The sequence below is a fragment of the Melanerpes formicivorus genome, unplaced genomic scaffold (assembly GCF_026170545.1).
Source record: "Melanerpes formicivorus ecotype bairdi unplaced genomic scaffold, bMelFor1.0.p_v2 SCAF_10, whole genome shotgun sequence".
Classification (NCBI taxonomy): Eukaryota; Metazoa; Chordata; class Aves; order Piciformes; family Picidae; genus Melanerpes; species Melanerpes formicivorus.
The window spans coordinates 19,911,846-19,926,778 of NW_027142362.1; the positions used below are offsets into that span (position 1 = coordinate 19,911,846).

The 14,933-nt window shown below is 38.8% G+C and overlaps 1 protein-coding gene across 3 annotated transcripts in view; it reads right to left on the reverse strand.

The window, feature by feature from the left end:
* Positions 1-4,262: 4,262 nt before the first annotated feature.
* Positions 4,263-14,933, reverse strand: part of CIB2 (calcium and integrin binding family member 2) — a 43,501-nt gene continuing 32,830 nt past the window's right edge. For all 3 annotated transcript variants that reach the window (XM_068144102.1, XM_068144099.1, XM_068144101.1), the window contains 3 exons: positions 11,524-11,671; positions 11,238-11,433; positions 4,263-5,644 (listed from right to left, as the gene is read on the reverse strand). In XM_068144102.1, coding sequence (XP_068000203.1) covers positions 5,623-5,644; positions 11,238-11,433; positions 11,524-11,671 — 366 coding nt within the window. In that variant the 3' untranslated portion in view covers positions 4,263-5,622. The remainder of the gene's footprint in view (positions 5,645-11,237; positions 11,434-11,523; positions 11,672-14,933) is intronic.

Below are 14,933 nucleotides of genomic sequence, written 5' to 3' on the forward strand. Positions count from 1 at the left end.
CATATCTTCCTAAGGACATGAACAATTTTAATTTATCTTTAGAGTCTTCCTCATCAAATTTCATTCCATTGCCTGTTCTGCCTGAGGTGTATTGGGAAAAACCATTATGAACTCTTAAATTCTGCTGTTATTTCAGTTCAAATTGATGTATTGTGAATCCTAAGCTAATAAGTGTAGTATTTCCTGTTCCACAATCAAAACTCTGTCTCTAGCTGACTTTATATTCTGTTATTTCAGAATATGATCTGAACCTATTCGGGTCTCTAGATTATGCATTTTTGTAGTTTTTGTAATGAAATCCTAATTTGGGTAATTTTTCACATGCATTTCCATTTCCAGGGATTTTAACAAAACCTTTTTTTACTAACAAAACAGTATTTTCATAAAAACCATCAAACACCGCAATAGACTCTATCTGTATGAAGAAAGATAATGGCATACATGGTGCCTTACCTCAGTTTGACTTTAATTCAAAGAAATACTTCCCATCAGAACAGTATGTTTGCCAGATGTTGAACATTAGGCATGTGCCTAAGCTCCACTGGAGATGGGGTCATCTGGGACAGACATGATTCACAGCAATCAAATAACAGAAGACATTATGGTAGACAAACTTGAACATATCAGGCGCATGTAAAAAAATAAAAGTCAAATTAACTCATTCTTATGTTTTCTCATACAAGAACAAAGATATGAATACTAACTATAAATATCTTAGTGTTTGTTGCTGTTCTAAGCCAAACAAGTTAGCAGAATGTATCAAGGGTATGACAAAAAGGAAAAAAAACAAAAAACAAAACACCAAAAAGCCCAGAAAACTTTATGGAAACTGACAGTCTGAATCATAGAATGGTTGGGGTTGGAAGGGACATCTGAAAGGCATCCAGTCCAACTCCCTCCACAGTAAGCACGGGCATCCTCAGGTTGCTCAGAGCCCTGTCAAGCCTCACTTTGAAAATCTCCATGGATGGGGCCCCAACCACCTCCCCAGGCAACCTGTTCCAGTGTTCCACCACCCTCATGATGCGGAACTTGTTCCTAACATAATCTAAATCAGCTCTTCTACAGTTTGAAGCCATTGCCCCTCATCCTATCACCAGAGGCCTTTGTAAACAGTCTCTCTCCATCCTTCTTGTAGCCCCCTTCAGGTGCTGGAAGGCCACTGTTAGGTCTCCCTGGAGCCTCCTCTTTTTGAGGCTGAACAACACTAGCTCCCTCTGCCTGTCTTCGTAGCAGAGGTGCTATTACCCGCAACACCTGTGGCCACTATACTTCCAGAGAACATGACAATGTAAAACATGTTTTTTGTTTGTAAAAAAAACCCTGAAATGAATATCCAATGATACTAAAAGCCAGCAAGCCGAACAGATGAAATGGAAAGCACATCAACTCATGAAAAGGAAAAATTAACCCAGCATTCCAGTCAGTAGCAGATATTACTAAGACCAACATCACAAAAAAGGAAATGAGTACTTGTATGGAAAAGTACAATATATGCATTAGAAACTGAGCTGAACAAAGGAGTATTGCCATTCTACTGGGTCCCAATCCAACCAAGTGTCTCTGTCAGGAAAAAAATTCTCGTGGACTCACACTGTTCTATGAAATCATTATTTTTTTCATGTACCTGTTTAAAAAGTGTTCAGTCTTGTCCCTTTTAAGATTTAATTTCATTAATTTGATCGAATGTGCAACTTTGCGTAATTATCTACAGTTTTAAAATCAGCAATTAATCACCGTTTTGATCTTCTTGTTTGTGGCACTGTAGATTCTACACAGTCTCTTGTAGCTCAGGGAATTAAATGTAAACCGTTCAATGAAGTGATGACTTGATGTGATGTTATGGTGCCACCTTGTGATGCTGCATCAGAAGTGCCCCTGACATGTACAAAGACACAAAAAAAAAAAGGCTCCGGGGAGAAAAAGGAGACTTTCTACGCGACTGAGTGTGTTGACAAAAAGGAGCAGGTGGTTATCGACTAACAAAAGAACGTTCACCATTTTAAGATTACATTAAATGGCCATGAAGGAGCACAAAGAACTGCATTTAAAAAACAACTGCTTTCCTCAATAGAGATCCAATTACAGACAGATGAGTTAATTCCACCAAAGTCAGAAGAGTTACTAAAGATTAATATGGAAATAAGATCACATTTTGGCCTGCCAGCTGTTATGTATCTTGGCTTACTGTATTCCCTTATAACTATGATAACAGAAGTGTGTTAATAAATAACTTGATCATTATTTGCTTTTTGACACTGTTAGTCGCTTCTACCAGCTCCTTTTTGTCTCCACTATGCTTTGAGCATACATAAACTACAGATAAGACACACATACACAGCTACTTTAATAGAGGCTGTAGGCAATAGTTTTCCTCCTCCTTTGTCCAATTCTGAAGGCAAATACAGAAATGTCTATTCACATTTAATATAGTTAAGACCTTTATTGCAATACAAAATACATGCTATCTTGCTTTTAGGTCAAATCCAAATTGTTCTACATCTAATTTTCTTTTACTGTTTCAGTTTCTTTCCAAATTGCCTTTTGATTGAGTAAAGTTGATTGAAGAAACATTTGACACTAAACTCATAAGATTTTGCCAATAATGCTATCACAGAAATATAACTGGTTTTTTACCTCATAACATCATTTAAGTTTGGTTTGTATCTTTCTGCACTCCTATTCACTCAACACTCTTGCTGTAACAAAAGCTTCAGACATCCAGCTAAAGCCAACTAAGAAAGTGAAAATACAAAGCTTCTTTGGAAATCTGTCCCTTACCCTTGCCATCAGGTGATATAACAACTTACCTGCTACTAGGTAGGATTATTTTGCTCCAGAAGAATTTAAAGCATGCAGCTCTCAAACAACAGGAAGATACTGTGCTGCTCAGCATTTTCTTTGAGGAGATGAACATAAGCCAAAGAAATAAAAGGAGTTTGAATAACTGAGTTTCTCAACTCAGAAGGATGACTCCAAGGTTAAATATCTGCCTGCAAAGCCAAGTGTATCTTCAACTGCTTCAGGTCAGGGAGGACATAAAGAAAAAAACCACACTGCATACATTCCAAGGCAACCAAGGTCTTAAGTGTGGAGAAGGATCCAATCGCAAAACGACACACTGTGTCAGGAAGGAAAGGATTTTAGCTAATATGAATTTTAAAATATAGAAAAAAGAACACCAGTATTAAGAGGTAATGACCTATGTCATCAACACCAGCTTCTTTTTGTCTGAAAAACCTGATCCAGAACCTTGCAACCTAGTACTTTACAATATATACTATTCATGACAGAAAAGCACATCCCATGAGGCTTTCCAGATAAACTGTGCGTCTTGAAAGAACACAGGCTGAGATTTCTATGTAAAAATTACTTTCTACTCATTATGTCTCTTAATGCTAATGTCTTACAAATTGCTAGAATCAACCAATACCTCTAACTAAATCTGCTCAAAACGAAAAATATTTAGGCTTGAATCTCTTCTTAATCAGAACCATGAGGATTGGTCCATGCTAAGGTTAACTTGGGTAAATAAGTCAAAGGGAATAAAGGCTCCAATTCTTTTATCTAAATGGAAACCAGTAGGATGAAGTATTAAAATCCTCTAAACATCACTGAGTGTGGTAACTCTAAAACTATTTTACAACTAGATGTTGTTACTAACAAACAAATTTCATTTTCATTTTTCTGTCTTAGACAAATGTATCCTGTATACCTTGAATTTCCAGAATTTCATAGTTTCATAGTTTCATTCAGGGTTGGAAGGGACCACAAGGATCATCTAGTTCCAACCCCCCTGCCATGGGCAGGGACACCCCACACTAGATCAGCCTGGCCAGAGCCTCATCCAGCCTGCTCTTAAACACCCCCAGGGACGGGGCCTCGACCACCTCCCTGGACAACCCATTCCAGGGTTTCACCACTCTCATGGGGAAGAACCTCCTCCTCACATCTAGTCTGAATCTCCCCACCTCCAGCTTCATTCCATTCCCCCTAGTCCTATCACTACCTGAGATCCTGAGAAGTCCTTCCCCAGCCTTCCTGTAGGCCCCCTTCAGATACTGGAAGGCCACAATTAAGTCACCTTGGAGCCTTCTCTTCTGCAGACTGAACAACCCCAACTCCTTCAGTCTGTCCTCATAGGAGAGGTGCTCCAGCCCTCTTATCATCCTTGTGGCCCTTCTCTGGACACGTTCCAGCACCTCCACATCCCTCTTGTAACAGGGGCTCCAGAACTGGACACAGTACTCCAGGTGGGGTCTCACCAGGGCTGAGTAGAGGGGGATTTGATGTACCCTGCTAGATCATTTCTTCTTGATGCATACTGTGTGAATCTGAACAGCAAGCTACATTGCAAGCTCACCATACCAAAGTTTCTGAGGTAAATGGTAAAATCCCTACAGAAATGGTAAAAAAATTCATTTCCTTACTGCAGCAACATTGGCAATAATAAATTCCATCCTTTGAAAGACTGAACCTCACAGTAATTGGAAAAAATTACTAGAAATTATTATGTGCTTAGGCCAAAAATTCTCAAAGCACAAGAGAATGCATCAAAAGTTTTAATTAGGGTGACTTTGATACAGAAGCCATGTAAGTGACAGAGCCCTTCTATTGACTGTTAGAACAGTAATACACATATGATTGTCTTCAGGCCCCAGTACCTGAACAATACTGGAATCAAAAGCTAGCTGATTTCCAGCTGCAGAGGGAAGAAGAAAAATACAGAGCTGCATTCATGCATTTTATGGGAAAGATTGCATAGCTGGTTTAGAAAGAAAACATCTTTTCATGTCTTTAACAGTAGTTCTGTGCTTCTTTAACTTCTTCGTGAGTTACAGACGATCATACTTCCTCCGCTGAACTTTACCAGCCCATAGAATGAGTAAAATGCAGGACTCCCTTGGAGAATAAGGACACAGTTATTACATTTATCTTGGGAAGAAATTAATCATGGCTGCAGTTCTCATATACAAAAGGCAAATATTTCAAGTTTCATAAGGACATGACAACCCCTAAAATTCCGGTTGAAGGTAAGCACCAAACCCAGAACTGCAAACCTGGGATGTGGTTGTCTTCAACACTGGGAGCTTGATCTTGACTGCAGTTCTTTCACCTAAGTCAATTTCCATGCAAGATCCCTAGCTGTACAGACACAGTGATAGAGGCATTTCATTATTTAAGGCCCTTGCTTTCTTTCAAATACTCTTGGAAGTCACCAAAGCTACTCTTTCCAACAATTATTTTTTTTGCGCTTTTAAGAGCAATATTAAATATTCATAAATATAAAAACTATGTGGAAATACCTTTAATAATATTCTGATTCTGCTTGCTTAAAAAAATAAAACAAAACAAAAACAAGCCACCAAGAAAACCCACAACCCAATAACCAACCATCTTTGCCAGAGTGCTTGGCTAGCATTGATGATAAAAACGTGGCTGCTCCAAGTATCCTGTACATCACATGATGTTTCAGTCTCCTTGTGGACCAGAATTATTCCTGTACTTTCTGCTGAGTTCTAAGAAGCCATAATTAGAGGACAAAAGCCCCCAAAGTGCCTGAGATTCAAAAAGGCTGGACTGGTAAGTCATTTCTGATAACGCTGGCTCACAGAAACATCTTCAGATTCTTATGTGGAAAGTACTGCAAAGCAAACAAAAGAAATAAAAATAAAAAGAGAGAGACATAAACACCTTTGTTATTATGCACAACCTTTTCCTTAAAGTACAAAAGGGAAGGTGATATGTATTAGTTGTACAACAGAGCTAAATGCTATGGTGCTTCTGCTATGGCACAGCATTTGGGTTTTTAAACAAGTCGAATTAGGTAGATAGTACCTTGAGATTTTGCTAGGACCAAAAGATCCTGATTGTTACCTTCTTTCTAGTTGCACTATGACACAGGTAAGCAGCATGCCTTACTACCGCCATAAGTTTGCAAAGAACTGAGCATCTTAGCAGGACAATAAAAGACGATTTAAAGAGTACATGGCTGAAAGCTCATGTTCTCCAGGTAGCAATCAGTGTTCAAAGTCATGACAGTACAAACCATATTTGTTTCTTTCTTGACAGAAATCAGAAGAGGTTCTTTGGTACTTTTGTATGTAAATGCTATCATTTTGATGCCTATACCAAAAGAAAACTTTAAAGGGTTGGAGTATTTGAGAGGCCAAAGAGTTCCAGATGTACAGTTTTTTAACTTAAGCTACCTGATTTGAGTTAGGTATTTACTGAAGAAAGCTTTGTTGTAGGCAACAAGGAGAAATTTTTACATTTGCAGCAGTTCCTAGAAACTCATGTCTATGAATTAATTCAGTCTGGATGACACTAAAAGACAGGATGTACAATAGTCTGGCATACTAGCCTAACTATTGTGAAAGAAAGCAAACAGTTATGCCAAGAGTTTACCAACACAAAAGTTTTAATAAAATACAAATATCTTGTTCACAGCACAGGAAATGTGTAGAGCCCCATGTTAATCCAAACTCTTGATAATTTAAGTCCCACAAAGGCAATATCTAGGAACTAAAAATCCACAGCAGTGTATGTGAAAACATTTTAGGCTTGATTCCTTGAAATAAAATAATTCCATCCAAATTCATTCTACTGGAAATCTATTGGAAATTTTTACATTTTTATTAGAGTGTTATTTTGGCCTTTGGAGATGAAACTCTTTAGTAAGAAGCAGCAGAAACATTCTGTAAAAAAATACTGACAAATTATTCCTTTCTATTGTTTTCTTGCTGAGAATCTCTTGACAATTTGTCTCTAGCTCTAATTTTATTCCATAAGAACTAGATAATCTGCATGTTGGGACAGATCTTATGAGATGCACATTTCCTGCAAGAGAGCTTCTGTTACTTCAGCTTTAGGCAGGACTGGAGTCAGGACATCAACTGTTACATGAGTGAAGGCCCACAAACATTTCAGAAATAGTGCATTTCCAATTACATGTTTTTGTTCAATTTGTTGTTTCTCCATCTGGCACCTCCCAGGTGTTACTAATGCCATGTTCTTGCCAAACTATTTCCAATTGTAATAGTATGTTTCACCCTCAGGCATTCAAATAAGCTTAAGCTTCCAGGATGATTTATACAACAATTTCCTGTCGAAGACGTACCCAGTGTTGTAGAACGGAACACTTAGCTAGTGCCAGTTCAGACTGCTAATACTTCCATTAAACTACACACGGCTTCTTAATGATAGCAATTTTCAGTGAAACAAACCTACTGAGATCAAATTTTCTGAACTAGCAACTGTCAGTATCATTTACAGCTTACTCAAGCTTCCGGGATAACAGCCAAAAACGCATACATCTTCTTCCCTGGTCAACATTCAGCAGTGTTTTCTTCTAGTCTTAAAAAAATTCCTCAACCACAGCAGTGCAAATCAAGCAACAGACTTTACTGTATCTTCATTTGCTTGACAGTAGTACAAAGCTTGCAAAGGCTGCCTGCAGGAGATTAAACCTACACAGGGTCATTAAGTAAAGGTTTGAGAAACGAGCGATAAGGAAAATCGGTCAACGTACAGCGGATGAACTTTAGTTCACACCAGGTCAAAACCTGGATGATGGTGCCAAAATTAATGCCTGCTCTATACATTAAATATACATAATAGTAAGACAGTTTTAAAAAAACCCAACACATTGAGCTGTGTGAAAGAAGGGCTTCAAAAACAGAGTGCACATTGTTACAGGAATCTGTTTTTTCACAGTCAGGGTAAAGTAGTAATTTCCTCCTCAGTAATTTCATACCTCATTTTAACAATGATGAGATTTTAGAGCTGAGGAGTTGTTATCACAAATTCCCAGTGTTTGTTAGAAATCACGTAAGCACTGGTCCCATGTACAGAACAGGGAGAACAAAACGACCCACAGCTTAGAATTATAGAATCAATAAGGTTGGAAAAGACCCCACAGATCATCTTAGCAGTGATCATCTGCTCAAGCAATGGCAAAGCCAGGTATAAAACCTAGGTGGCCTTGCATCCTAAGTTTCCAACTCTGACGATGTGAAAAAGTGGCTTTTGTGGTGGTGGATGCAAAGAACAGAATAAGAAATCCTTTCTTACAAATTAAAATCATCCAGGATCTAAGTTAGTCAAAACTGTCAAAAGGATTTCTTACAAGGCACGTGCCAGTATGGCATTCTGGGATCAAATATTCAGAAGTGGTGATTTTCCAAAGCTTCACAAAAAAAAGTCTGCAGTTACTCAGCATCTCCAATTGTTTCCTGGCAATCATCTTCAAAAGTGGCTATTGCTTTGGCTCCTAAGGGTTTAATTTCCACAGCTGCTGTGCAGCTGAAAGTGTAAATCAATAGACACTTAGGCTTCTGTGAAATTAAAGGCTGGAATGCATTCAACTGAACATAAAAAGTGGAGATTATGCAAAACTGAATGAAATGATGACTGTCTCTGGGCCTTTTGAAGCGTCTCCCTTCAGAGTGCAACATTTACATGACATTTTAAAAATAGAAGTAAGTGGCTGAGATGAGAAAGTTCAGCATTACCAGATCTGTCAGTCTATGATACAGTACATACAGCAATGTCCAAAAAAAAATAATTAAAAAAAAAATCACCCTAACAGGCCAAATGCACAGTAAATTGCAATAAGGGAGATGTAACAAGTCTTCCATACAGATTAGTTTGGACAAAAGTGGTCTTATGACCTTGTCACCTTTTTTTCCAGCAGCCATTATCTCTGGCTGAAACAGAAACCAAATCAGAGAAACTACACATCCTTTGCTCAGCTCTGAGACATCTTCTATTTACACCCTCATTTTGCAATATAGCTTCAAATGTTAAAAAACACATTGCTGAGTTAATGTCAGAGGCTCTAAGCCACCATTTCAGCTAAAAAGTGGTAGGAAACCCTTCTTTAGGTCATGTCACATCAGGAGCTTAATCTTAAACCTGAGCTCTTAAGCTGTGACCCAGCTAATCTCCTGGATCTGAAAGCAGAGAAGGCAAAAAAATCAGCCTCAAATGTACACATTGCCATCCTGAACATCAAGGAGACATCTGCATAACATGAGTTTACCATGGCACAAACATGGACCAAAGTATAGGGGTTTAAACTGAGCAAGTGAATAATCACTCTTCTAATACTTGGTAGCCTGGGCCTCTAAAACTATTCATACTGTCAGCAAGCTTTCCCCCTCTATTTTCTCTTTACCTCACCTGTAACAAGCTCTATAATATTCACTTCATCCCATCTTATTGCCCTGTTGAGTATCCATCACTGAGGTCTGTACTCCTTTCCTCAGCTTCTCATAACATCAGAGACTTGAAAAAGAAATTCCAGTGTCTACACTGGCAAATCCCTCTCTGCTACTTTTTCAGGATGTTACTAGATTGCATGTGGCCCTCTGAAGTTTGTGAGCCTCTGCACCACAGCAGTAAAGTTAGTCATGGCACAAGAAACTCCTGGAACTACAGCTTTCACTGAATCCTGAGATCTGCCTTCAATTCTTCACATTTGATATCTCTTCTCTACCAGATTTGTGGGTACTGGACTCTGACCCCAGCAGCTTCTATAACAGTATAAAAAAAAAACCATTTTCTTAGCTGGAAACATATGTAAACAAAATATCATAATATCTGCTCAGCTGAACCTCACCATAACCATGATATGTACCTTGCTCTGAAAGACACAATTGATTTAGTCAAGTCTGGTATGTATCTAAAGTATAAAAGACATTCACATTAACTTTGCAGCATATCCTTCAGAAGCTGATGTTTCTCCAGGTTCACAGGAATTATGTCCTTATGCTTTAAAGTAGAATCATTTTGTTATAACATCTTTCTCAGAAATGGCATTTATGGATGCAATGAACTGTTCTGTGTTTTGCAGTACACTTAAAACTTCTTCAACACCACTAGCAGTATCAGGCCAAATTTTTATCTATCTTAATTCTGCCCTAATTTGTAGCCTTATTTCTTATGAAAATAGAGTTTATTCAGTCTGACTGTGAGCTTTGTTAATCCTCCTGATTAACTTCTGAATCCTTTGACAGAGTTCAACTGACTGAAAGATGACCACATTTCTGCCAATTTCCTGCTAACAGGCAGCTGCGTGAAAAAAGATTCTCCAGGTGTTCCACTTCACAGGAAAATGCAAAATAATCCTGCATCATTCTGCACATCAGAAGTTCTAGACAGATGAACCAGTCTTTGTGCCTTAACTGCAACAAAAAAATGAAACTAAAGTCCTTTTCTGGTAACAGCCAACTAATCAGGATACACAAGTAAGCAGAACCTGGAATTTAGAACCATTTCAATTAAAAAAGACCTTTAAGATAAAGGTCAGCCTGTAACCCAGCACTGCCAAGTCATAACTAAACCACCTCCCTAAGCACACTCCTTTTAGGTCCTTCTAAGGATGGTGACTCCAGAGACTAAAAATTCTCTCAGGGAAGAAACTGTTCCTCACATCCAATTTAAACCTCATCTGGTGCAACTTGAGGTCACTTCCTCTTGTCCTATCCCTTGTTCCTGGGAAGAAGAGACCAACCCCCACTTTATTACCACCTCCTTTCAGGCAGCTGCAAAGAGCAAGAAGGTCTCCATACATTTTCCTTTTACCCAGAGTAAGCAACCTCAAGTCCCTCAGCAGCTTTGTGGCCCTACTTGAAGTGAGGGGCTCAAAACTGAACCCAGTACTTAAGGTGTGGTTTCACCAGTGCCAAGTACAGGCAGAGAATCACATCCCTAGTCCTGATGGCCACACTATTGCTGATCCAGGCCAGGATGCTGTTGGCTTTCTTGGCCATCTGAGCACACTGCTGGCTAGTTTAGTTGGCTCTCAACCAGTCCTCTGAGGTTCATTTCCACCAGGCAGCCTTCCAGCCACTCTCCCCTGGCACTGAAATCTGGGGAGAAGCTAGACATAGGTTTTACATTCAGCCTGCTCTGCCAATGGACTTAACTATAAACTCCTCCCAGACTGGGAATATCTTATTTTGCTGGCTGGTTCACTATCATTTCATAAAGAATGTCTACTTTTGTATTATTCAAGTAATAGCCTTACCTGTAAGGTTATGTAGAATGCATTATTCATATGTAAAATTCATTGCCCTTTTCAAAAGAAAACTAAACTGAGTTAGGGCAGTAAGTCACGCTCAGGTCAGGTCTGCACTGAAGTACTTACGTCTGACATGTCTTGTCTGATGCTACACAATGACAGCCTCAAAAAATACCTGAAAACATGCAGAAGGCTCTTCATAAAACAATACCTGAGAAAGTCTGGTGCTTTGGAAATCATGTTTTCGAAATCTGCAAATCCTAGTTTGCCATCACCATCCATGTCAGCTTCTTCTATCACTTTCTCACAAACCAAAGTGATTTCTTCTTCTGTTAGCTCTTCTCGGGTCAGCTTATTGAGGGTTTGTTCCAAGTCTGATTTACAAATGAAGTTATCTGTGTTAAAATCTAAAGCACAAAAGAACCAAAGAAAAGATCACCAAAACCTCTCGTTTACTTCAAACAAAAAAAGCGTACAAAAGTATCCCAATACAGTACCATAGATCTTAAAGGCATAGATTGCTTTAAGCTCTCTGGGAGCCATTTCACTGAGCACAGAGAACATATCCACAAAATCATTGAAGCTCAAGCTCCCCTCTCCATCTTCTGAGAAAGATAACACAATCCTTTCCTTGAAGGGATTCTCCTGTGAAAAAGATATATTTTTTAGTATTTGGAAGATAAAAAATGTGTACACTCTGTGTAAACAAGTATTTAGTTCCATGGTTGGCTCTTTGAAGACAACTTTTTTCCTTCCAAAATCCATCTAAAAGTACATTTGCATGCTTTACCAAAGAGAATGCCAGCAAAACATGATGCTGCAAAGCACCATTTCTCACCCAAATCTTCTCATTTCCGTTGTTATTTATTCTCTCCAAAGTGTTTCCTCTCTGTGGAACACAAGCTTTATAAATGCTATGGTAAAGGTACTAAGAGTGTGAAGATCATCTGCACACCACAGATTTCTACCAGGGTGTCTGACACAGCCAGGAGGGTTACAGCTCCGGTGTTAAAGAAGCTAGCACACACAAGGAGGGGATGACAGCATGGGAAGTAAACAGAGATCAAGGTGGGATGCCAATGAAACAAACAGGCTCTTTATGCCTTCTGGTGGTGCCTGACCAAAGGCTGGAGTAACAGACCTTATTTATGAAACTACTTCAAAAAGTCAGTATCAGCATTCCACACCTGACTGATGTGGAACCATCAATCAATCAACCATCAACCAAACCATGTTTGTTCATCAAGTATGTAGGGTCACATCCCATCAGAGCTCAGTCATATACCTATTTAATGTCTTTGTTGTTTTAAGTTTAATTAGCTAACATAATCATAAATCATCAAAATTGTTTAAACTAAGTTTCATACACCAGCCATATTTCAGAGACAAATGACCAGAAAATGTTATTTTTCAGCTTACTTGTACTCTTTCTTGATCATTCACACACAGAACCAATGCATCTGCATAGCTGTAGGGACTGAAAAAAATCCAAGCAGCACATACAAAGCAGAGGTATATGAACAGATTGATGTTTTATATTTATGAAGCATCCTTCATCTTGAAAGTACATAAAGTACCCTACAAGAACTGGACTACTTACCACTAAATGCAGCTGCCTCTGAAGGGAAACTCAACAACTGTTAAATGGTGTGCAGCAGCTTACAACAAGAGCCGATGATAAAGATGTTCAACTGAAATCACAGAGGGAACTCGGAAGCATAATGAAATTTGTCACCCACAGAGAGATAACATTTAAGATACATTTTGTTGTAGCTGCACATCATGAAAAAGTTTTAATGCTTCTTTCTAAAAGACAAGGAGAACACACAAAAGCTTAATTTCCCTAGGAGAAATGTGAGGTGTGACTGTGCCCATGGCCAGCGACAGCGACAGGACAAGAGACAACAGGTACAAACTAGAACACAGAAGGTTTCACTCATACTTAAGGAAAAATTTCTCTGAAGGTGACAGTGCACTGGAACAGCCTGCCCAGAAAGGTTGTGGAGACTCCTTCTATGGAGCCTTTCAGAACCTTCCTGGACATGATCCTGTGCAGCCTGATATAGGCATGCCTGCATTAGCAATGCAGTAGGACTAGATGATCTCTAGAGGCTCCTTCCAGCCCCTACCATTCTGTGATCCTATGACATTTCAAAGAACATCTTGTTACTGGAAAACAGACTTCCTTTTTCCCCCTTGCAACTGTGTTTCCACAATGCAAAAAGAGTGGGGTGATCAGATATTTCAGTACCCTGAGAAAGGCTATACCACACCTCCATACACTGGTAAACTTAAGAACAAATTTCAGTGGCCATCCCAGCTGGAACTTCAAGATATTTTTTCAAAGGCCATACTGGCCACTCACACTCTCAGCACACCTGATTCCATCAGCTTTCTATTTAATGATAATGAAGCACTCAGAATACAGCAATGACCTAAAGAGGTGTCTTTGGGTCTTGCAGTTTGTACTCTAGAACTGCTTCCATGGTAGAAACTAGTTGGAATCTGCCAAATGGTAAATATCCATCTGATGACAAACCATGCAAGTGTGTGTGTGTCAGTCCTGAGGATGGGCAAGATCTGAGAAACAGACATTGGAAGCATAATTCCCTGAGTCAAACAAGATTCAGAATTCACTACTAAATGCCATGATCTCTCAAGGTCTTCTGGCTCACAAAACAGCCAAGAATAAAGCTGTTTTAATAGACAGGAGAAGGAACCACAGAGGCATAGGCTCAAATGGCAGCAAATACTATTATAATTAGTAGCCAATACCACGGCAATTTAGTCAATATTAAATGCAAATTCTCCTGCACAGTTCAATGACTGAAATAATTCCACAATAGAGAGCACACCTACAGATTTCAAAGGGTAGGAAATGAATGAGCTCACTGTGCTCTGAACTCAATACACGAGCTTGAGCTCATTATTCAAATAAATACAAAACCAGAACACACACAAAAATTAAAATAAAAATGAAATAACATAAAAAAGAGGGACTGCTGAAAAGAAAAAGACAACAACCTGAAGAAAAGCAGTAGGGTCACAAGTTTCCAGAACCTCTAAATGAAAAGCAGCACCCCAGAACAAGGCAGATGGTCGAGAGACAGTCATTGTAAAAGGATAGGAAATGATCATACATGTCATGGGAAGAGGAGGTATAGTGAATGTGCATCTGTGGGTACTGCTAAGGCCAAAGTATTTGACCTGAGTGCTTGGAAATATGCCTGCCTGTAGTATGAATGCACGTACAAATACTCAGCAGAAAAAAAAATAATTCTATTGTTTCAAATGGCCAATTAATTAATAAGCCAAAGTAAGATTCATTTGGGCTGGCATACATGAAAAAGTCCCATTTTCTTCATTAGGAAAAAAATAAAATCAGTGTATCTGTTAAATATTTAGTATTAGAGAAAGCTAAATAGCAGACTGGCTGAGAAAACATGTAAGAAAGCTATCTTATTATTACTAAAATATTGTATTGCTTGCTTTAGAACAAACCTCATCAAAGCTAAGTGCCATGGGAACAGTGGTAAACCGACATCTTAGAGGCAGCATTGGGTAACAAACAGGGATATTTGCATCTGGGTACTTCCTATCAGCAGTGAGTATCACACCCAGTCCTGTCTGCATTAGAAATGCTAAGCAAGATCTCTCTGACTCAATAAGCATATTGCTGTTGCATCAGATGAATTATCTATATGGTGTGTCAGAGATCTTGAAAATAGATGAATTAATAAAGAATTAAATGGGCCTAAGCTTTCTTCTTAAGTAACTGACAAATGGATGTCTAAAACCTAAATGAAAAATAAAATCTTTCCTCATATTGATTTAACTTTCTCATATTATGTGTCTTCAGGCAGTATATCTGTGGCTTACACAATGGAAAGTATTAGCTTACCTTCAC